Below are 24,767 nucleotides of genomic sequence, written 5' to 3'. Positions count from 1 at the left end.
TTTAAAGTTGCGAGAAATGGCTATTTCAACTTCATTTGTGAGGTAGATTTTTAAAGTATAATTTAAAATGAAAGGGAGACACCATGCTAATATGTTCTTCCTGGCAAAATTTTGAAATCCAGTTGCAGAATAAGCATGGCATATACACTGTACATTCCGTTTTTCTGTGATGTAAATTGCATCCTTGCACAACATTCCCATCAATTAAAACGCATATTACGATTTGTAGTATGACATTTAAGGATGACGTTAGATTTGTTATTTCCGCCATAAACAATGTGAACGACCATCATGTACAACATGTTCTGCGGCTTCTGTCATAATGTAAAGAAACAAACAATGCTAAAATAATTTTGCAATTGCTCCTTTATTTCCCATAATTAAACCTAAACCTTACTCCCAGCAAATATAATAGACTACTGTTATCGTAATATTGATTTAGTGTTCTCAATCCACGTTTACCCTTTGATAAGATGCGGATCATAATCTAATCAAGACCGAGAAAAAAAGCATGCAGAAATATTTCCATTGCTCCCTTTGTCGTTTTTAGGTTGCCATAACTTCAACTTCGCAAAGTGTTAGCGTCAATCCATTGGAGACTCACAGCCACATCTGACGTGAATGGGGTTCTCTTTGGTCATCCTGCCGAGTATCATCATTCCACAAACAGAATTGTCTTCGAAGTTTTCGCTGTTACCCACACCTATGACCTATGAAGTAGTAATGGCCGTGACAGCCATACAAAACTAAATATCTTATACCACATTACGCATTCAAAATTATCTTTGTAACAGTTTTACGAACTTTACCCTGTAGGGTATTAGTCACGGGTTTGTTCACTGGTAATGACCCGTTGCATGTATTCTGTTCAAAAGATGCAGGTACTGTCCATAAAAGTCGTACATACAAATGAGGAAAAGCTGACTTTCAGTGAGCAAATCATTGATTCATTAACACTTAATGTGATGGCTTTTAACAATCTAATTACCAATTAAATGAAGTTTCTAATTTCCTGCGGCTTTCTCTTTGATTTTAGTCTTGACACCACTTTAAACACATTACTTCTGTACATCTGGTTATGCACAGAAAATGTGAAACGTATTAACAGCTCATTCAAACGTATTAACAGCTCATTCAAAATACTATAAGCACATTTCAACCAATTTAGCCAGGAGGGGGATCAGCTACTTTTTGATGTCCACAAAAATAAGAATTCTAGCCCCCTCCCCCCACCCAACAAAGTTAGCAGTATCTAGCTGGTCTATCAGACTTCAAACAGCAAAACTCATCTTACAGACATTAGCAAATAAGTACAGATGTAGTCAATGTGGACCTTTAAAACCCTTTTTGTACAAAATTTAAAGTGTTCCCCCTTTGATTGGCATCCGGTGAAATAAATGAAACAAGGATCCCTGTAGACATGTTTCAACATATACTTTGTTATCATAAAAGATCGGACAAATGAAATGGTGTTTTGTTAGTGGGAAGGGTCCGCTGTAGTATTACGGAATGGTTCTCTAAATACTCGATGGCCACGTGATGGTAATTTCTGGTGAGCCTACCAATGGTCTTGTCGGATCTTCGTGCAAAATACATGTAACATTTGACTTAATATCCCAATCGTGTTGATCTTTGCAATAGCTCTAGGAAATATATACATCGTTGCAGTATGCTTTCCTTTAAGGATGAGATTTATTATGTGCTAGCGCTATGATCCCTTTCATGGTCATAAAGAAGTTCCATTGTATAATATATTTGTAGATGACAGGCAATTTCATAAGTATAGGTAAGGTCAACATCCGAGTTTGTTAATATCATGCTTCCGAGTAGTTAATTTTCCAGGCTACTAAATAATAAAGGGAGAGTCACATTGTAGAAAGGGGTATAAGGGGCGGGGTCGCACCTGCCATGATAGACCTCCCGAGATGTATCCTTACCAACTCAATCAAAATAACTGATAACACATAGCAAGCATCGAACTTGACTCAGAAAAAGCCTCCAAATTTTACATCTTGTAGACATGCATAATATTTCCTTTGCAATTATTTAGAAGGCACATGTGGACAGGTTCACCAGTACATTTCGTCTTTCAAATCTATACATCTTATGAATGTTTTCAAAACCTTTTTATTGTTGTCACTCTCAATATTGTATTTGGCAAGACCGAACGCGCAACGTTTGTCATAGGCATTGAGGAAGAACATGTTATGAAGCTGCATCAATAGAGTATTGAAAAAGGTAGACAAAATGTGACTTAATTGTGTGCAAAAGAGATTGTGAACAATATATATTACATCGTATGTACAGATTTCTAGCAGCAAGTTACGTTACGAAATGCTCACCACAATTTTCATCCGGTTGTCCAATATCACAATATTCCCAGCGATTATTCGCATCTGTCGTATAGCACCAAGCACCGTCTCCGTCGTCAGGGTTACGACAGTAGTTGTGTTGTCCAAGTCCCGAGTTTGGATAATTCTCTGGAGTCCTGGTATGCGAATGCGGGCTCTGATCTGTCCATTCTTGACATGTTCTACCATTTTCAGTTCTCGAAACAGTTCCACGATAATCCTTGCCGTCGCTTTTATGATAACATTCATTCGCCAGTTCTTGAAAGACAAAGAAAACAAGTTAGCAACGTCGATGTTGAATTAAATAAGGAAATCTAAGACTCGGTATTCCGAAAGATTTGGTGATGTATGTATTCAAAGCTAATCTGTATACTCTAAATAGCCACGTTAAAGGGGTTATGTTTTTTCACAGTACTTTGTGACAGAGCTTAAAGACAGTGACATTTTTCATTCTTTTCTCGCTTATGACGCATATGTACTTCTGAGATAGTTCGTGCAGAAACTAAATCCAAAAGACATGCGATATGTGCTTTAACATCTAAAATATTGCTAGGGACAATATATTATATTATTGCCAAAACATATGACTATGTGCCCGAGGGTAGGTGGCCATTTGCCCGGCTCAAGGAGGGCAAATAGTCTCCTCTTTTAAGGGTTCATAGTCCCATGTTTGGGCTATAATATTTTTATTGCATGCCTCGGTTACATAATTTTTACTCTAATTTTTTTGGGGTTTATGTTATTTCAATGTAAGACGAAATGTGTTGAAAAAATAGAATAATTATCATTATCGAACGGCGCATTGATATATTTAAATGAGTGGTTTATCAATTTTTTCACATAATTTTGTAAAAAACAGTATTTCCTATGTAAAGCATGTAATTTTATCATTTTTTTAATTCCGAAGATGTCAAGGTGAAAATAGTTTCAGTTCAATCTCAGTCAAGTGATGACTATGCGGGACTCGACGTTATTAACTAGTTACCATTGAATCCTATGTGGATCGCGTGATGTTCGATATACAAGGCATGTAATAATTATGTATTATCACATGAACTGGCCCGAATCGCCACCTGTGTGACGTAGAACAGGACGGATAAGAAATCCGAATTACCCCTGTTCTACGACATCAACCAAAACTTTTTTCCTGCATGGTACCGTTCATGCCTGCAGGTCGCGACACGGACCGATTTGTCGTGATCGATGCTAGCTCTCATGACATTTTTGTAGAAAGGTGACCCGATAAATCTGGATATGGAAACACAGAAGGCATATTTTTCCAACGAAATTTCGAGTCCCTAAAACTAGAGCTTTTCCCGAGAATCGAATGGGGATACCGTCGATCGTTTTATTTTGGCTCAGTAAAGTCGCGGCTCCAGTCGAGTCGTAAGATTCAGTGTCGATGTTGTATACCTGGCGATCCCGGTTAGCGATAAACCCGAAACCTACATCTCAACGTAAGTTCAACTGAATCAATAAGTAAGTAAGCTTCGGAAAAGCGACAAAGAAGGCACAAGCATAAAGTCATTCGACTAACAACGATAAATTTCCTTCATCACACAAACAATTCCGTAAATTCTCTGTGTCATCAAACGGAACCTTTCGCGCTCCCCAAGGTCGTAAACTTGTGTGATATTTACAAAAGCCACGGCATTTCTGAGAATAAGAATTACTGTTTCGATCATGTCGTTGCATTTACTTGATAAATCTTGTCATTCTTAGAGATGCCGTGGCTTTCGAAAATATCACACAAGTTTACGACCTTGGCAAGCGCGAAAGCACGGTACCACATTGCATGTTTGTGGCCACAACGCTGCCGTGAACCAGTATCCTCCCGTGTCAACTCGTAAATCCCGATCTCGGCCCTCAATGTTTCCGTCTAACGGATTTTGATGTTTGTAGAGACACATAATTCGCCCGTAGATACATCCTAATTTTGTTACTTGACGGAAACTCTGTTCCGTTGCGAGTGTTGTCTGAGTCAACCTTCGTATCGGATTCCACAGCGCTGCAGTACAGCTCGACAGCATATGTCTTAGGTTTGATTCCGAACGAGAATTTACGAACTTTTTGCGTGGTGAAGGAAATTTATCGTTGTTAGTCGAATGACTTTATGCTTTGCCTCCTATGGCGCTTTGCTGAAGATTATACGGTGCTCATTTATTCAGGTGAACTTAGTTGAGGTGTAGATTTCAGGTTTATCGCCCATCGTGATCGCCGGGTTTCCCCCATTCGATTCTCGGGAATAGCTATAGTTTTAGCGACTCGAAATTTCGTTGGACATGGCTTCTATGTCAGTTTCCATGTCTGGATTTATCGGGTCACCTTTTTGTTAAAATGTCATGAGAGCGCGGCATCGATCACGACTCGGTCTGTGTCGCGACGTGTATAGAAAAAGTTCCGATTGATGACGTACAACAGGGGTAATATGGATTTCTTATCTGTGCTGGTGTACGTCACACAGGTGGTGATACGGGCCAGTTCATGTGATAAGAAGAATGATTAACCATTTTTTCCCCGTTCAATGTAATAAAATTGCAACGGAATTTCTATCTAGAGATAAATGGTGTTAAAACCGAATTGTCAGGACACTGGTAAATAACGTTAACTGTGACATTTTACAATGAACAAGCTCGAGTTTGAATGATGAATTCTTCGCCTTGCAACTACCGTTGAGTGTTTACCAGTAAAGAAAACTTAACCCTCGAGAAAGGGGTTCATTATTCAAACAATACACTGTTTACGTATACGAGAATATTCTACAGTTACTAACCACAATTTTCATCCGGTTGTCCAATATCACAATATTCCCAGCGATAATTTGGATCTGTCGTATAACACCAAGCACTGTCTCCGTCGTCAGGATTACGACAGTAGTTGTGTTGTCCAAGACCTGAGTTTGGATAATTCTCTGGAGTCCTGCTGTGCGAATGCGGACTCTGTTCTGTCCATTCTTGACATGTTCTACCATTTTCAGTTCTCGAAACAGCTCCACGATAATCCTTCGCATCGACTGCATGATAACATTCATTGGTTGCCTCTAAAACATACATCATACAAAATACAAGGTAGCAATGTCGATGTAGAATTCAAAACGGCAAGCTAAAATTTCAAAATAATTTGGTCAGGGTTTATGTCCTGAAGCTGATTTCCATAGTCAAAGTTACTACTCTACCATATCACTACTCTACCATATTGAATAGTGAGCTACCTTCTGGTTTCCTCTTTCTGTGTGTAAACGGTCTAGAAAAATTCCCAGCTACCAATAAATGATGTCGAAACCGAGTTGTCAATGAATATTCGTGTACTCTAAATAATGAAACGATTATTATTTAGAACAATTTTGAATATTGACATTTTCGCATTTGAAATTATATAAAAAGAAAATGTTGTTTTACACGAGAATATTACCACAATTTTCCTCTGGTTGACCAACATCACAATATTCCCAACGAACCGAAGAATCGGTCGTATAGCACCAAGCACCGTCCCCACCATCAGGGTTACGACAGTAGTTATGTGCTCCAAGTCCTGAGTTTGGATAATTCTCTGGAGTCCTGGTATGAGAATGCGGACTCTGTTCTGTCCATTCTTGACACGTATTCCCATTTGCAGTCATCGAAACAGTGCCACGATAATCGTACCCGTCAACAGCATGATAGCATTCACTGGCTGGTAAAAAAACACAAAAAATACCAATATTAATTTTTTAAACGAACATGCACTTTACCTGATGACTACTGCCTATAGTAAAGTTAATCAATAAATTTGAAAACATTCCTGCCTCGAATAAGCCAAGAAACGTCTGATTTACGAATATTAACAAATACTATGGGGTATAGTGGGAGGCCGTCTCATTTTATTCTTATATGTGGAGAGAGAGAGAGAGAGAGAGAGAGAGAGAGAGAGAGAGAGAGAGAGAGAGAGAGAGAGAGAGAGATCGCAATATCATCATGACGGAATACGCACTAGTTCAACGTACACTTCTCCCTGTCCTGTAGATATCAAAGTCCGTATGGTTTTAATAAAAGTATAACAAAAATTGTTTGCGCACAGAACAATAGTAGCACAAACTATCGTTGATGGAGAGTCTATTGAGAAAATATAGGTTTATCAGGGTGATAAATATCTTACCGGATTCCGAAAAATCAACCACGATGAATAACGTTGTCAGTAATATCGCGATCATATTAGTGCACAACTGAAAACAAAACACTGTACAAGAAAACGCTCACTTTTCTCTTTATATTTGATCGTTTGACAAAAATACAGACATTTAACCATTTAATCGAATATGAATAAAATGAGACGGCCTCCCACTATTGGACACTTCACATGCAATAATTATACTATATGCAAATGATCAGTAAGTGATCACCGATTTGATTCACAAAAATACATCCTTCACTGTACCGGGTACCGTTTACTGACGTCGCTTTTGCGCGAACTGAAATTCAGTCATCGCAGACCACTACGACGATCGTAATATCGTATGAGGAAATGAGAAATTACTGAAGGTATCACAATGAATATATCCGTATCATTGATAGGCGTAGGTCAATACCTTTAAAATCGCTATATCAATATATAGTGGAAAATATTATCAAATGTAATAATTATAATAATAATAATAATTGCCAAGCAATTGATGACTTCGACTTAAAGAAAAAAAGGGTTTAACCATGTGAAATAATTATGCGCAGCACTGATACGCAGACTTTTTTGAGCGGCAGATATGCAACTTTACAATCAACGATCAACCACCTCTAGTCGCGTACTATCATATGATTCAGCTTCATGTCTAGGAAATTGAATCGATAGTTTAGGTTTGAAAATAAATAATTGACCCAAGGCTTTAAAATCGACAGCACTTGTGCTTTGAAACACATAGGCCTATTAAGTAACACATACTGTAGTATATTCATGGAAAGAAAGAGTGGTATGTGAACTTGGCTTGTAAACCTCTTTTCAAGGTTTTTTATCGGCCATATGTAATTTAACAGTGAACTGAGTTTGGATAATTCTCTGGAGTCCTGCTGTGCGAATGTGGACTCTGTTCTGTCCATTCTTGACATGTTCTACCATTTTCAGTTCTCGAAACAGCTCCACGATAATCCTTCGCATCGACTGCATGATAACATTCATTGGTTGCCTCTAAAACACACATCATACAAAATACAAGGTAGCAATGTCGATGTAGAATTCAAAACGGCAAGCTAAAATTTCAAAATAATTTGGTCAGGGTTTATGTCCTGAAGCTGATTTCTATAGTCAAAGTTACTACTCTACCATATCACTACTCTACCATATTGAATAGTGAGCTACCTTCTGGTTTCCTCTTTCTGTGTGTAAACGGTCTAGAAAAATTCCCAGCTACCAATAAATGATGTCGAAACCGAGTTGTCAATGAATATTCGTGTACTCTAAATAATCAAACGATTATTATTTAGAACAATTTTGAATATTGACATTTTCGCATTTGAAATTATATAAAAAGAAAATGTTGTTTTACACGAGAATATTACCACAATTTTCCTCTGGTTGACCAACATCACAAAATTCCCAACGAACCGAAGAATCGGTCGTATAGCACCAAGCACCGTCCCCACCATCAGGGTTACGACAGTAGTTATGTGCTCCAAGTCCTGAGTTTGGATAATTCTCTGGAGTCCTGGTATGAGAATGCGGACTCTGTTCTGTCCATTCTTGACACGTATTCCCATTTGCAGTCATCGAAACAGTGCCACGATAATCGTACCCGTCAACAGCATGATAGCATTCACTGGCTGGTAAAAAAACACAAAAAATACCAATATTAATTTTTTAAACGAACATGCACTTTACCTGATGACTACTGCCTATAGTAAAGTTAATCAATAAATTTGAAAACATTCCTGCCTCGAATAAGCCAAGAAACGTCTGATTTACGAATATTAACAAATACTATGGGGTATAGTGGGAGGCCGTCTCATTTTATTCTTATATGTGGAGAGAGAGAGAGAGAGAGAGAGAGAGGAGAGAGAGAGAGAGAGAGAGAGAGAGAGAGAGAGACGAGAGAGAGAGAGAGAGAGAGATCGCAATATCATCATGACGGAATACGCACTAGTTCAACGTACACTTCTCCCTGTCCTGTAGATATCAAAGTCCGTATGGTTTTAATAAAAGTATAACAAATATTGTTTGCGCACAGAACAATAGTAGCACAAACTATCGTTGATGGAGAGTCTATTGAGAAAATATAGGTTTATCAGGGTGATAAATATCTTACCGGATTCCGAAAAATCAACCACGATGAATAACGTTGTCAGTAATATCGCGATCATATTAATGCACAACTGCAAACAAAACACTGTACAAGAAAACGCTCACTTTTTCTTTTATATTTGATCGTTTGACAAAAATACAGACATTTAACCATTTAATCGAATATGAATAAAATGAGACGGCCTCCCACTATTGGACACTTCACATGCAATAATTATACTATATGCAAATGATCAGTAAGTGATCACCGATTTGATTCACAAAAATACATCCTTCACTGTACCGTGTACCGTTTACTGACGTCGCTTTTGCGCGAACTGAAATTCAGTCATCGCAGACCACTACGACGATCGTAATATCGTATTAGGAAATGAGAAATTACTGAAGGTATCACAATGAATATATCCGTATCATTGATAGGCGTAGGTCAATACCTTTAAAATCGCTATATCAATATATAGTGGAAAATATTATCAAATGTAATAATTATAATAATAATAATTGCCAAGCAATTGATGACTTCGACTTAAAGAAAAAACGGGTTTAACCATGTGAAATAATTATGCGCAGCACTGATACGCAGACTTTTTTGAGCGGCAGATATGCAACTTTACAATTAACGATCAACCACCTCTAGTCGCGTACTATCATATGATTCAGCTTCATGTCTAGGAAATTGAATCGATAGTTTAGGTTTGAAAATAAATAATTGACCCAAGGCTTTAAAATCGACAGCACTTGTGCTTTGAAACACATAGGCCTATTAAGTGACACATACTGTAGTATATTCATGGAAAGAAAGAGTGGTATGTGAACTTGGCTTGTAAACCTCTTTTCAAGGTTTTTTTATCGGCCATATGTAATTTAACAGTGAACTGAGGGTTTTATCTTCTTAATAGGGACCCGTGATTATTTACGGTCGGGGGGGGGGGGCGTAGGAATTGTTTTAGAAACTCCAAAATTTCGAGTACCCCCTGCCAAATATGACGTGTTTCAGTAACCCCCCTCTCTGCTACAGAAATTTTGAGTGACCCCCCAAAAAAAGTTAAATAAAGCCTGGGGTCAATATAAATATCTATACAGTAAAATGGATTGCTGCTGCGACAGGCCCCTGTACAGACCCTGATTAAACGCTGTGGTACAGGTCTGTATCGGAAAGAGGTTCCATTGCTTTGACAGGGGCTGATGTACAGGTCTGTATCCAGTGCTTTGATGACATGCAGTGTTCTCTGTAGTATTTTTTTACAAGAGGGCGAAGATATGCTGCGGAAGCACCACAAGCGACCGCTTGAGCGGTCGCGGGGGTGGGGGAGGTCAGGAGGGAGCTTTTGAAAAATAGAGATTAAAATGGTGTTATTTGGTGGCACTTTGGGAGTATTTTTTCAGATTTCTTTCATATAAATAAATTATAAATAAATTGAATATCACAATAACGTGAAACACATAGTGTAATGAGATTTTAGTTTCTCCGTGAAACTACCTGTATTATGATATATATATATTTATCACATGAACTGGCCCGTATCTCCACCTGTGTGACGTACACCAGCACGGATAAGAAATCCATATTACCGCTGTTGTACGTCATCAACCGGAACTTTTTTCCTGCAATGGTACCGTTCGTACGTGCACTTCGCGACACAGACCGATTTGTCGTGATGGATACCGTGCTCTCGTGGCATTTTGACAAAAAGGTGACCCGATAAATCCAGATCCGGAAACATAGAAGGCATGCCCAACGAAATTTCGAGTCGCTAAAGCTTTAGCTATTCCAAAGAATCGAATGAGGATACCGTCGATCGTTTGGCTCTGTAACGTCACGGCTCCAGTCGCAAGCACAGGCGCTCCCTAGCTGGTTAGTCTGCTAAGTAGATCGATTTCGGTTCGATTTAGGGGCGACGTCAAAAGATCGATGTTTGAAAAAAACTTAATTGCTTAAGTTTGGGGGTGGGGGGTTTTTGGCCAAATTAATTTCTGTGCAATCAAAAACGATTTAACGTCTTTTAGGCAAATTTTACGATTTCAAGGCTGTTTTTTGTACGCTAAAACCGATCGAGTCACCCGTATTTTGTTACTTTATAATGGTTTTCAATTTTTATTTAATTCAATGGTACATTGGTACGTCGTTTGAAAGAATTAGTACAGGATATGAGTCCGCAATGTTTTTCAATTTTAGGTCAGTTAAGTTAGAAGGGGGGTGGGGGGGTCTGAGGCAAAACTTAAGCAATTAAGTTAGATTTATTATGTTGAACTTTTGATGTTGCCCCTTATCGATCCCGTAGTCGATATGCCCGCCACTGCAACCTAAATACATACTCTAGTTAGGTTGCAGTGGCGGGCATATCGACTACGGGATCGATAAATCGAACCGAAAATCGATCTACTTAGCAGACTATTAACCAGCTAAGGAGCGCCTGTGGTCGCAAGGCTCAATATGGACGTCGTCGTATACCTGGCGATCGCCAAGCGACGCCGTCGTACCTGGCGATCCCAGTTGGCGATAAACGCGAAAGATACACCTCAACGAAAGTTCAACTTAATAAATGAATACCGTATAAACGTCGGGAAAGCGACATAGAAGGCACAAAAGTCGACGAACAGCGATAAAATTCCTTCATCACACAAATTATTCCGTTGTTTCTCGATCGGAATCAAACCTAAGCTGTCGACCTGTAGCGTAAACTCTGCAGTGCAGCGCTGTAGAATCCGATGCATTTCGAAAGTTGACTCGGACAACACTCACAACAGAACAGAGTTCCCGTCAAGTAACAAATTTGAAAAGTTCCTACGGGGGATATATGTGTCACAGAAAATATCTTAGTCCGTATGACGAAAACATTGACGACTGAGATGGCCACCGGCGGAGACCGGTGACGCACAGTGCCCACTACAAGCGTACAGTACACTGTGTGTGTCATCGATCTGAAACTTTCGCCTTCGGCTCGAAGTTGTACGGCTCCGCGCAAAACACTCGTATACGATGACATCAGACAGAGAAAAATACCATGGGATTATATATATTTATATATATATATATATATATATATATATATATATATATATATATATATATATATATATATATATATATATATATATATATATATATATATATATATAAGAAACTGTAGGAATTCAGGTGATCCCCAGTGGAGCGTGGAGTGGGGTGAAGATAGAAGAAACTTGGGTTGAAACACACTACCACACCTGGTTGTTAGGTTCCAAACGTATTTATTATACCTCAAACACAACGTTTCGCTCTAAATTTAGAGCTTCTTCAGGTGTTTTCTACAATAAAAAGTACGAACATGAAAATTACAATGGTTGAATTGTGTAGGAAAACGAGCAATGTAGAGTTATAAGTCTGTGAAAATCTGGAAATGTACATGACAGGAGAGAGACTAAAAAATTACAATGGTTGAATTGTATAGAAAAACGAGCAATGTGGAGTTACAAGTATCTGAAAGTCTGTAAATGTACATTTACAGACTTTCAGATACTTGTAACTCCACATTGCTCGTTTTTCTATACAATTCAACCATTGTAATTTTTTAGTCTCTCTCCTGTCATGTACATTTCCAGATTTTCACAGACTTATAACTCTACATTGCTCGTTTTCCTACACAATTCAACCATTTTAATTTTCATATTCGTACTTTTTATTGTAGAAAACACCTGAATAAGCTCTAAATTTAGAGCGAAACGTTGTGTTTGAGGTATAATAAATACGTTTGGAACCTAACAACCAGGTGTGGTAGTGTGTTTCAACCCAAGTTTCTTATATATATATATATATATATATATATATATATATATATATATATATATATATATATATATATATATATATATATATATATATATATATATATATATATATATATATATATATATATATATATATATATATATATATATATATATATATATCCTTGTTAGAAGAATATTATTATTATTACTATTATTGTTGTATGAATTCATAACTCCACTATATGCTTCATTACATATCAACAAAATTGAGTAGCCCTCCCCTCTTCTTGTTCTCAACTTTTGAGCAACCCCCCTTGTAGCTTTCGATTTTTTGAGTGACCCCTCAGATTCCTCCGACCCTTAGGCAATAAATAATGACGGCTCCTTTACAATGATGCAGACTCATCTGTGCAGACATACCATATTCTTATAGCTAAATACTTTGTATTGCACCTGAGAATTATTTCTCTATCCACAGCTATTTCTCTATCCACTGCAGTGGTGCTAATCAACACCATTAATAAAGATGGCTGGATAGTTGTCGAAAGCTCTGGCTAGAGAAATAATTCTCCGGTGCAGTTCAAAGTATTTTTTCTTCTTGTTCTTCTTGTTTGTTTGTTTGGTTTTTTTTTGGGGGGGTAGCATGTTTATCGTTCGTAAAGCTACAGTCTGCCAATTGAGAAAGGATCTATGTATATAAAAATAAAGCAAATTAATTGTCTGTTTATTAATGTGCCATTGATGTGTACATGAAATTTGTGTCTTATGCAACTTTAAAGTATTTGCTCGGTTTGAATTTCAATCCTCAGACTGTCTGGACAGCCGGATGTGCAATTGTGATCTGCACTTTGAATGTGGATGTTTTAGTAAATTAGACAATGACAGACCAGCAGATGTTGCTTACAATTTGCATGCACTATTTAAATCAAATCGAAACATGGCTCATTAAAATTTTGTTTAGTCTTTTCTAGTAAAATACCCGTCAGATATTACAAATAACGAATGGCGTGTATTAAAAAATAACAATGAATTTTAAAGATCCATTAGCTGTAACTTCGGTCAATTTTTTATTTTGTTTGTTTCTGTGTATCATCTGCAGTTTCTGGTTTGAATCCCTGAACCATGGAGAAGTTCCTAATATTTAGCTCATAAATATACCCTATATGAGTATAATCTGCATTGTTATTGTTTAAATTTTGTATTCAGGTCTGGACTAGAATACATTTATCAACAATAACAATGGTCATTTCACATATACAGGCTGTGTTGGCAAGCAGGACACCGGGCACTGGTCATGATGATCGGATTATAGTAAAATTCTGTAGTTGATACATTCAAAGAGAGTAGTGAAGAATTAGTCAAAAGTTACAGCTAATGCCCCTTTAAGGAATTCAAACAAGCATGTACATGGAAAAATAAATACAATCATTTGTAGCAATCTTGGTAGTAATAACATTAGGATGATACTAGTAAGGTTTTAAATAAAATGGTGCGTTGTTTCTGGAGAAGAAGTTTTTAAAATTTAAATGGGGATTTTCGCAAAATCCAATTTAATGGCCAAACCAAATGACCGATCCAAATGTTTCACAAACTTCACAGCGCTCATAACTAAGGATGATACAAGTAAACCTCACTTCAGTCAGTGTGTTGGTTCTGGAGAAGAATGTTAAATTCTAAAGTGGCAAAGGCCAGGTGACCTCATTTGCAATTTTGAAAGAGCAGAAGTCATGTTTGCTATACACAAAATTTCAAATTTATCAGACCCTTAGTCATTAGGAGAAGACATTTTTAAGTTTTCTGATAATGAAATATGGTTGCCAGGTCATGTGACCATCGAAATTTATAGGTTCATGTGCAGGAATACTGGTATGAGTACCTATTAGCTCTGCAAGTTTGAGAAACTTACGTAGAACAGTTTCTGAGTAACTGTTGTAGGTTGACAAAAATGTTGTGGAAGAATAAGAAGAAATTGTTGAAGAGGAAGAAGAAGAATATTAAACTCTAGTAAAAACATGAAAGCAACGTTACCGGGGCCAAAGCACTAAGTTGTGATTGAGATATACAAACGCACACTCACAAATGATAATATAAGTAAACTTTCAGTTAAAATTATGCATCGCTTTTGGAGAAGAAAATTTTTGAATATTATTCCATGCTTAGTCCAAGAAAAATCAATAGTTTGTTTTCATCCTCAATAGACCTATCGCATCAACCTTTTTTCTGCTTATCAGGAAATAAAATTAAAAAACCTGCAAAAATACGCGACGATAGTGCATAACACAGTACTGTATCGAACAGAACTGCAAAGAAAAAAACTGACACTAACATTCCGTTCAGAAATGTACACAGTTGTCACTGTTATATTACTCTGTCATAACTGTGATTGCTGAAATAAAAGTCAAACCACAGAACTGGTGGAGGAATTCAGGGGATTTGAAAATTTAGGGGTAGTCGAGAGGGACTCGAAAGTTTTGCTCTGCCTATAGGGGGCCGGGACCTGAAAATATTTCGGCTCCCAGCATTTTGATGTCGTCCAATGGTTAAATAATGTTAGTAATAATGTAACAATATCTAGAACCGTTTGTCGCGTTTTATGACGTATCTCGAAAAAATCTAAAAATGTATGAATGCCAGTAAATTTCATAAAACAAGAAGTTGGCCTTGTAATGGGGCAGGAGCTGCAACTGTTGATAATTTTTCCAATATTTCTATGCAATCTTTCAAACACAGTTTCTCGGTTTCTCTCCACAGTATGCAGAAAAACACAATATTCAGTTGTCAACAAAGCCCGCTTGTCGAAATATTGGTGATAATTGAATTCAAGTTCAGAATGAAAGTTATTTGTCAATGATACAAATGCACACTACAGCTAGGCTGTGTTGGCAAGCTGAATACTGGACAGCTCAACATGCTATTGGGAGTAGAATAAGACCACAATTATACAAAGTGAACAAAAATATATTCAAAATACAAGGTTAATACAGCTACTGCCCTACTACTGCATACTGGCAGTCACAGTGAAAGCTCTGTCTCTGATGTAGTTTAAGAAGAGTTTCGGTCATAGGACACTCAATTAACTGTGAAACATACATGAACACAAGATCCGGCCGGACAGCAACACAGAAAAGACTATAGGGGACTAACACTTACCGTAGATTTTTGAATTCTCAGACTGGCATATGAGAACAATTAAATATTAGAGAAAAAGGATGGGGTCACCATGCTTGATCTTATACAAACGTACGATGAAAAGTCAAAGTTTTTCTAAAACAACTTAAAATACATATATAAAACCATTCATTTCAAGTTCATGCAGTGAATACAGAACATGGATAAGATATTTATCTTATGTTCCTGAGGCCGGGACAGCAGACGACAGGGCGCTGGGGCGAATCTCGTCGTGTTCATGTGGTCTACCTCGTCAAAAGAGCCCCTGTCGATGTCTATCAAATAACATAATAAACATAGCCGATAACCCAAGACACGTACCAATCATCCCTGCAGCAGTAAGAATGTTTTCTTAAGCAACATTGACCTGTTTCAAGTTCAACATCACGATCAATGCTGCCGTTGCAGTCAACAAGACGAGTTCACAAGGTTATTAGGACATTTAAAGGTGCAAGCTATTGTTTTGTACACGCATATTGTGCATCACGATCGTCTCCTGCATTGTACCTTGTTTTTGAACTTCCGTCGTCTCGCATCTTAGCTACGAAAGAGTCGTTGCTTGTAGTCTCACCGATAGGGTCACAGCCAAACTCTGTTCTTCATTACATTTGAAAAAGCTCATTTTATTCGTAAAAGTTAAACATATAATTGATAATTTCGTAAAACATAATAATTGGTAATTTTGAAAAATTTCATACAAACTTTGCAAAGCAGAATTCTTTGAATGATGTTCGAATATTGACAAAAATAACCCATTCTCGGTAGCCGCGGCCGAGTGTCGCGACGTCCCGCTTGCACGTCCGATAAATTTTATGAATGAATTTTCACTGAAATTGATGTTATAGTAATATAAGTACCAAATAAATACCTTGCATTAAAAATCCATAGTCTTTCCTATTTCCGCTTGATTTGCACAGAAAAAGCCCTACGTATATACGAGAAACGCTAATTATCCATAGGAACATTATCGGCGTGCTCCAAGTTATCCTCGACATGTACAGCTGAGTGCAGTCAAGTCAGCTATGACCCAGCCACAAACGCATAACAGATGACAAGCGTAAGAATTCTTGTAAAATGCCCCCTCTCGTTCTTTTCCAGTAATTATCATTCTTGGAAGGGTTATTCACGGAAAACTGGGTCTATGCATGTGATAAATATATAATCCCCCGGCCCGTATTCCTCATTCGCGTGTTTGCGTCGCCTGCGGCTTGGAGGGATACGACCGCTACATGGGGAATCACTCGTCCGCGACACAGCAACACCTGTTCGGAATACGGGGGGATTATATATAAATATACTTCAACGCATAAAATTTACGACATGATATAAGGAAAATGGTTTCAACCTGAAAAAGTCGATTCATATTTGATCGCACTATCACTTATGTGAATATGTACGGAACACTCTCATGTTCTCTTACAAACTTTAAAGAACAAGACACAAAATGCAGAGGCTTGCAAAAATAACACAACTTCAAGTATAAAGTAATAATTTGTTACTTAAATTTCATGCATCTCCAAATCTTCAGACTGCTTCTCTATATTTACAAAGTTGGTTTTTCTAGGTATGGCTGGATTTTAGTGATACCACTCATCAATACGTCAATACGTCGATTACAAACTCATCACAAATTATTTGCAAGGATTTGTAACAGATTAATTATACCAAATGTATATCAAATTTTCTTGAAACGCCAAAGTTCTTTCAAGATAAAAAAGGCACTCTCCACTCTCCAACCACAGAATTTGAAACAGACACTCGTCATATTACGAATTATGAACCGTAACAATTTTGACGGTAGTATATCTCAAATAAACGTTAATGAACCAGATGTTCGTAGGGTGCCAGTTAAATTATTGAGTGAACGACAAGATCGCAATTATAACCTGATTTACATACAATCCAGACATATCTAATTTTATTAGCAGCAAAGGTACAAAGACGCTAATTACAATTTACAAGGATGTTTTCGAAGTCTGGATGAAAACAAGAATACATTTGAATTATATTAAGAATAGTGAAGAACACATATATATGTAATATTTATATTGTTACGGAGGAAATTTGCTTCTCAGAAAACTTTCAGTGGGGTACAAAGTTCAGTATGCTTTACAGTTTACGTCACAGTGAACCGACTTTGTGAATTTTACGTAACCTTACTTCATTAATTCGGACAGTTATATGTTAATTGGACACTGTGACAAACAACACAATTCAAAGTTGATGGTAACTCAGCACATAAGTGCCATCTAATTTACACATACTCTTAATTTTCAGAACAACCATCCAGTTATTGAGCAGATGTCAGCACAAGTTGATGTCAGCATAAGTAGTAAAGAAAGGGTGGACAACTGGGATTAATAAGAATTTTACACCCCATTTTATTCATTTATCTACATGAAGCGAAGGAAAAATTAACCATCCATGTAACTAAAGTATGACCCTGACCTATATACGAACTCACGCATGCGCAGCAGTGCATTGTCCTGAACTAAGCGGGCTGCTGAGCATGTTTATACACGTTCCGAAGGTGTACGGGAAATTCCGTGTGAGTCATCACCATCAAACTAGCCTATATAAAGGACCCCGTTGTCAGTCCGGCCGGTCGCGGAGTCTAGCTGATGTTGAACACGAAGTTCCTATCGGTGCGAACTTGTTCACCCGATAGATAAAATTTTAGTAATTTCCTCCGAACTTAAAATGTGACGGAAGACCATTACTTCAAATAATATGAGACGTTTCAGATGAATGGTACTGATATCTAAAGTGTTCACTCTTTTATCTCTACGTACAAATGTAGTTCCTAAGTCGTTCTCTATTCTATTCCCACCAACAAAACATTCAATACTCATTTCCCTCCCCGATCTTTATCGATACTTATGATAATATCACAAGTTGTTCTGTTATCTGTTTTCATAGCATAATATCCAACCAAATCGTCAAATTCATCTCCAGTAGCTAACTTTACACACCTAATGAGAACTGTACCATGTTGAAGTATTTTCATATTATCTGTCATCTGTTGATTTACAGTCTGTAAAGTGAGAACAGCTGCCTCATCACCGACACTTTTCAGACCCAGTTTCTTTAAAGTTGTGTCCCAAAATAATCTAACTGGAACTCCGCTAGCTGTATACGAGCAATAATTCTCCCCCTCGTTTATCCACCTTCTTAGTGTATTATCTGCCTTCATTATTGTATTAAGAGGACTAATTTTAAGGTGAATCGGTATACCAAGAAGTGCAATGTATGGATTTGTAGGAGTAAGCCAACTACGAAAATCTAACAATTTATATTTGTTTACATTGCTATCAAAAAAATAACATTTGGAGTTCCTGGTGGTTCAGCAACACCTCCTGCAATTTCACTATCCAATATATCTAAGATGTTACGCGGCACATTATAAGGCATGAATTTCTGACTAGCCGAATCCCATGTCAGAGCAAAAGGAGTAGAATCATTCGAAGCCTTTGTGGCGTCAATTACAGTTTCATCAATGTCTTTAAGTTCGGAAAATTCTACAGCATGCTCGTGGGGTGGCGCCGCGGCATTGGCTAAAACGAAATATTTTTCGCGGTCCTTGTAACGAAGGACGTAATCCTTATTATGATTAGCAGCCATCTTAGTATTATTGTTAACTTTAACATCACTCAGATCTTCAAGCTCAAGATTTTGCATACGAATTGTACCTAGACCGAAGCCACTTGGATCAGACATACTCCGTAGGACCTATATACAGTGAAAATTAAAATAATACCTTGTAATATACAATACACAGTCATGGCTTCAGCAATAGGAATGACAGTTCTCGGTGCTGTATTAAATGCAACGGCATTCACAGGAGGAAATATTATCGGACAAAAGCTTTCTGGGAATGGTGAGGCTCTTATTGAAGAGAAAGTTCGACATGATAAAGCATTAGAAAAATTTGAACATGATCGCAACGTCTGGTCAGAAAAAAGATTACTACAGGCTGACTGGGAAAGAGAAAATCAAGCAAAGGATGCGCATGCTGCGCGCAGAATTAAGAGATACAGATGCAGAAATCCTGGAAGAAGCAGAAGCGGTGCAAAGCAACTCTACGTCAAGTCCAGTTCAATTCTCAGATTATTATCAACCCAGCCCTGAGCAAAAGAAATATGAGATGATCTATATTGCTGGAGGATTAGTCGTGGGATGGTTTATGTTACACCGGTAGGGGGCTCCTTCGGAACGCTTCAGAACGACTACAGCAATTCAATACAAAAGCTAATTGGCCAGTTATTGAAATCGATCATGTTCCCATCCTGATCTGTTATCCAGATACGCATTGAATTCATGTAATCTCCCCCTTTTCTCAATGGCATAGAAATTGCTCCGTTTTTAAAATCGTAAGTAACCTTTTCACTTATTTCTCTCGTATCCCGGATGGGAAGTATTTGTAAACAGTTCGATACTTTCCCCTGTATGTATCCTCCGGAGGCACCCGAACCAAATGAAACATAATTCCAGTAACATCGACTACATCTGAATGAACTATATATTTAGTGACTGTTAAGAAATCCACTTTCTTCGGACTCATAGTACTTTTTATACTGGGTTGTTCTCAGGTTTATCTGAAAAGCCGACGACGTTGGCGAAGCTACCTGTGGCATTGAAATAGACTTTAATATCTTTAGCCAAAGTTAGATAAACATGGTTTGTCGGCAGATGTTTTTCAAAATTAATTTTTTGCTTCAACCCGATTGCTTTGTTTAACGTATCGATATTGTAGTTACCTGGACGTATTGATTTAGTCTTCTTCGGTTGGTCACCTTCTTGATATTTTATTACATTATTCGTCGATGTTATGTTATGCCATGAATTATATAGTCCGCACTCTAGCAGTCTTATCTTCGTAAACTGTGTCGTGTCAATACAAGGGTAAAAATTAACAGTAACAGGTTCACCTGTTTTGCTTTCAATCCAAATGATCATCGTTTGTACGTTGTATGTATATATTACTAAGTATAAATGTTCGATGAATATTATTATTATTCTGAAGGTGCCCATTACGAAGTATAAGGTTCTGCAGGAATAATATTTTTCTGTTCAAGGAGATCTTTGGTTGCTACCGCGGCAGCAGTCGCACCGCCTAATTTTGCCAATCGAGTCAAATTTGGACGACTTGGATCGCCAACCTCTATTTCAGAAATTTGCTGGAGATCATAAGATATCCCATCGCAAGTCCTGCGATTACAATACCATCGTACATTGTGTTTACAACTGTTTTAATATCCATGATTGCTGACTAGTATATAAAATAAAAAATAAAAATAAAAAATATGGGGAGTTAATCCATCTCATACAATGTAGAGGAGCTGGGAACACCCCCCTCTCCCTCCCCCTCCCCCTCCCCCTCCCCTCCTCTCGGAACCCCTGTCGGAACTGTTCCGGATGGAGCTGCTACGTGCTCTGTTTTTTTCGCTTTCTGTGGAGGATCTTTCCGGACGGGACAGGGGGTATGTCGAGCACGCCCCCAATATAACCCTAATGCAGTCAATGAAACTCCCACAATTCCTAAAACAAGATAACATTTATTATACCAGCGTGAATTATTATCACACTGTTCTTTCATTGTAGGCGGTAGGTCTGCTACCGCATCAGTCCCCCCCTCCCCTCCCTCCCCCTCCATTGCTTTTAGTTTCTCCCTGTTTTGCCTGTTCCATTCCGCTAATTTCTTGCCCGCAGCAACTCTCCCTGGATGCTTCGGCGGTAACGTCACTTTCTCTATGTTGCGCTGTGTCGGAGTCGGCGGAGCCGTTTGCGGTGTGGGGGTCGTCGGCGGGGCTTCTGACGGAGTCCCTGGCGGAGCCGTTTGCTGAGTCGGCGAAGTTGAATCCATTTATTTCAGGTACTATATTAAACCCGATTTTTTTAAAATTTAAATGTTTACCCGTAATTAACCGGTGGAAATTAGAGCAATCACGGGCCCCCACGTGTACGCTATCCGTCCTGATAATCGTTTTATTTCACTGTTTAGAATAAAATCCTTTTTAAGATCAGTGGCATAGTTATCTCGATCATCGATTGGAACTACCTGACTTATTGCACGGGCTCCTAGATCTATGAAACTTTGAGTGATGGTATCACTTATAAGAGAACTGTATTTCGCTTCGTACATTTTGAAGGCTTTAACCACCGTTTCATCTTTCCATTTTTCTACGTCAGCAACTGTAATCTCCTTACCAAAAAATAACTTGCTTTGACCACTTGCGATGACACAGAGTATTTTTTCACGTTTTGTCTCTATTATGGATTGAGCGTCCGAAGGCGCCGAAGGCGCCGAAGCCCCTTCGGAACCGTTCCGTAGGGCGCTGCCATATTTGCCGCTGCCGATGACTTTATTAAATTCTCCATTGTTTGCAGTATGTTATCTATTCTTAGTAAAAAATAAAAAATTCGTTTAAACCTGAATCCGAAATAAAGTATTAACATAGTCTGGAATGTTAGTACCCCTAACGTTCCGACAGGGATTCCGAGAAAATTCTCCTCCATTTAAATCTATCTGTATATAGAAACACGAATAATGAGTACAGACTTATTCCCAGTTGCTTTTCAATTGAATAAGACGAGCGTACCGACAGTACAGCATGCTGATACCCCCCCTTCCAAACCGGACGGGGGAATAAAACCTATTCTCATGGACTTAGAAATATATGTAACGCCGACAGATAAATTTACTTTCCATCCACGGGATGTGTTCAAAGATAACGTAATCACTCATCGATCAGCGAAAGAAAGTAATGTCTGGCTGGGCAGTCCAAAGATGAAATACTGGGACCAGCAACTGAATTTCGCTGTATGGTGCAGCACGACTGGTTGCGGTATATCATTCGCCCATCTCTTTGATAAGAAATTTCCGCCCCAAATACGATCATTCTGCCGTTTCCATGTATATTTTACAATACGTCGTATCCTTCACGAAATGGGCGTTGCACTTCCAGACGATACCCCACCTTCAAAGCGGGCGACAATCCGTACAATCTCGTCCAATATGAACTTCTCTGTACAGAATTTGGAAATATAAGCCCAACGAAGTCCGACTTTCGATATCGAAAAGGCCAAAATAAAGGTCTTGGTTATGGATATGAATATACACTAATCGTGGGCCTGTTCGACAGCCAAAAGCAATATACAACGGTCGGGACTTTTTCCTCTCCGCTGACGGAGGCGTTTTCTATACACATACCATTTTTGGAAAGAAAAAAACATGTACTGCCCGCCAAAGAACGACCGCACTACTATTTCTTCCGAAATGATGGATCGGAGGGACAATACAATAGTTTCATTCCTCTGACAGGAGACTCGGGACTAACAAAGGCCGGTCTCGCTCGCCTCAACGAAAGTCTTGAAGCCTACGTATATTGCATACTCGGCGCACAAGCAAATATTCGCAGTACCATTGTGGGCGATACTGGCAGTGCAGAGCAAGTCCGAAAAGAATTCGGCGTTCTCCTCGAAGATGAAATTCGTAATACCGACAAAGTAATCAGTTATCGGCGATATCAAGACACAATAATGAATACTGGTGTCAAACTTGATATGGCAGTTTCGCCCAATTTACTTCTCTTACCGTCTGAGATGGTCATTCTTTCGGGCCCGGCGATCTCAGGTTATAATAATGAATTGCAATACGCAACTGAATCTATGGTCTTCGGGGTGAATGGTGATATAAACACGGAAGTTCGAGAAAGTGCTGTACACGAGATGGAAGGGGGGGATCCTGTGAAGTGGCAGGACGAGCCCGGAGAGTCACCTCACAATGACACGACTCGGATTCGGTCCCCTCCCCTCCCCTCCCCGGAACGGGCAGCATCTGCAGACCCTATTCACGAATATGGTAAAATTGGTTTGTTATCTTTAGCAATATTCATTACTATTGTAGGTACTGGAATAAAGTCACTAAATATATAGATCCAGAGGAAATGTCAATATACGTAACCCCACCATTCAACATGATTATAACTGGACCGACATATTCTGGCAAAACAGAATTTATGTTGGACCTCCTCACCGGTCCGTACTTAAGGAAATTCGAATATGTGATATTCATTTGCCCAACATTCATGAATAATAAAGCGTATAATAGAAGATTCATTTTCACCGATGATAATGTGTTTATATTTCCAGTCGGACTCGATGCAGTGGATGATACATTAACCTACGTGCATAAAGAATGGGCCGGCACGAACACTTTAATAATCCTCGACGACTGCGCCTCGTCCAAGATATGAAGAAGCGCAGTAACGTTTTAGTCCAACTTGGTTTCAGCGCAAGGCACGACGGATTATCTGTCTGGGTTCTGACTCAACAATATACTAGTATTAGTAAACCATTTAGGGAAAACATACAGATGTTAGTACTATTTTACACACCGAACAAGATAGACAACAAAAGTATTATAAAAGAATATGGAATGGAGGTGTCAGAACGGGAAGCCGTGGGCCTAATCAAGCAATTGAAAAGTAGGCCATTCAGTAAACTAGTATTTCGTTTACGGAATCCGTACGACATAAAATTATTCGTATAATATAGCAATTATGGAAGCTGAAGCCGAAGGCACCCCCGAAGGTACTCTTAGAGAATTATATTACAACCCAAAAACTGGTTTTGGAGGTGTACAAAAATTGTATGACGCAGCACGGGCCAGCGGACTGAAAGTGACCAAGAAAGAGGTGCAGGAGTGGTTAAAAACTCAGCTAACTTATAATCTACATAAACCGGTACCTCGTACTCGTGGCGGCCGGCCTGTTTTTGTAACATCGATAGACTCTCAATGGCAAGCGGATCTCGTGGAATTCCCTCCCCCATTCGCAAAAGAGAACCGTAACATTCGATACATGCTAACAGTAATCGATGTGCTAAGCAAATACGCATGGGCCAGGCCGATACAGTCAAAAACGGCTGATGATACGTTACAGGCGCTACAAGACGTGATTAAGAAATCCGGGAGAAGGCCCGACAAACTTCAGACAGATGAGGGGCGGGAATTTACGAACCGAAAAATGCAGGGGTGGTTGGAGGAGGTGGGAATTCACTGGTTTCACACCTACAGTGACAAAAAAGCTAGCGTCGTTGAACGTTTTAATCGGACTCTTAAGACGATGATGTGGAAATACTTTACATATAAACAGACACGTTCCTGGCTCCCCATTCTACCAGAACTTCTTGAGAATTACAATAACACCGTACACGGAAGTATCAAAATGAAAC

At 38.6% G+C, this 24,767-nt stretch overlaps 1 protein-coding gene across 1 annotated transcript; it reads right to left on the bottom strand.

Moving 5' to 3' along the window:
- Positions 1-484: 484 nt before the first annotated feature.
- On the bottom strand, positions 485-8,713 carry LOC139122062 (apolipoprotein(a)-like). The gene is made up of 6 exons (XM_070687441.1): positions 8,620-8,713; positions 7,877-8,137; positions 5,763-6,023; positions 5,125-5,391; positions 2,343-2,609; positions 485-710 (listed from the first exon to the last, which is right to left on the bottom strand). The coding sequence occupies exons 1-6, from the start codon at positions 8,672-8,674 to the stop codon at positions 694-696; spliced, it is 1,128 nt and encodes a 375-aa protein (XP_070543542.1). The 5' UTR covers positions 8,675-8,713; the 3' UTR covers positions 485-693.
- Positions 8,714-24,767: the final 16,054 nt, after the last annotated feature.

The sequence above is a fragment of the Ptychodera flava genome, chromosome 21 (genome assembly GCF_041260155.1).
Source record: "Ptychodera flava strain L36383 chromosome 21, AS_Pfla_20210202, whole genome shotgun sequence".
NCBI classification, from domain to species: Eukaryota; Metazoa; Hemichordata; class Enteropneusta; family Ptychoderidae; genus Ptychodera; species Ptychodera flava.
Note: the sequence above shows the minus strand (reverse complement) of the source record. Positions and strands in the feature narration are given on the sequence as shown.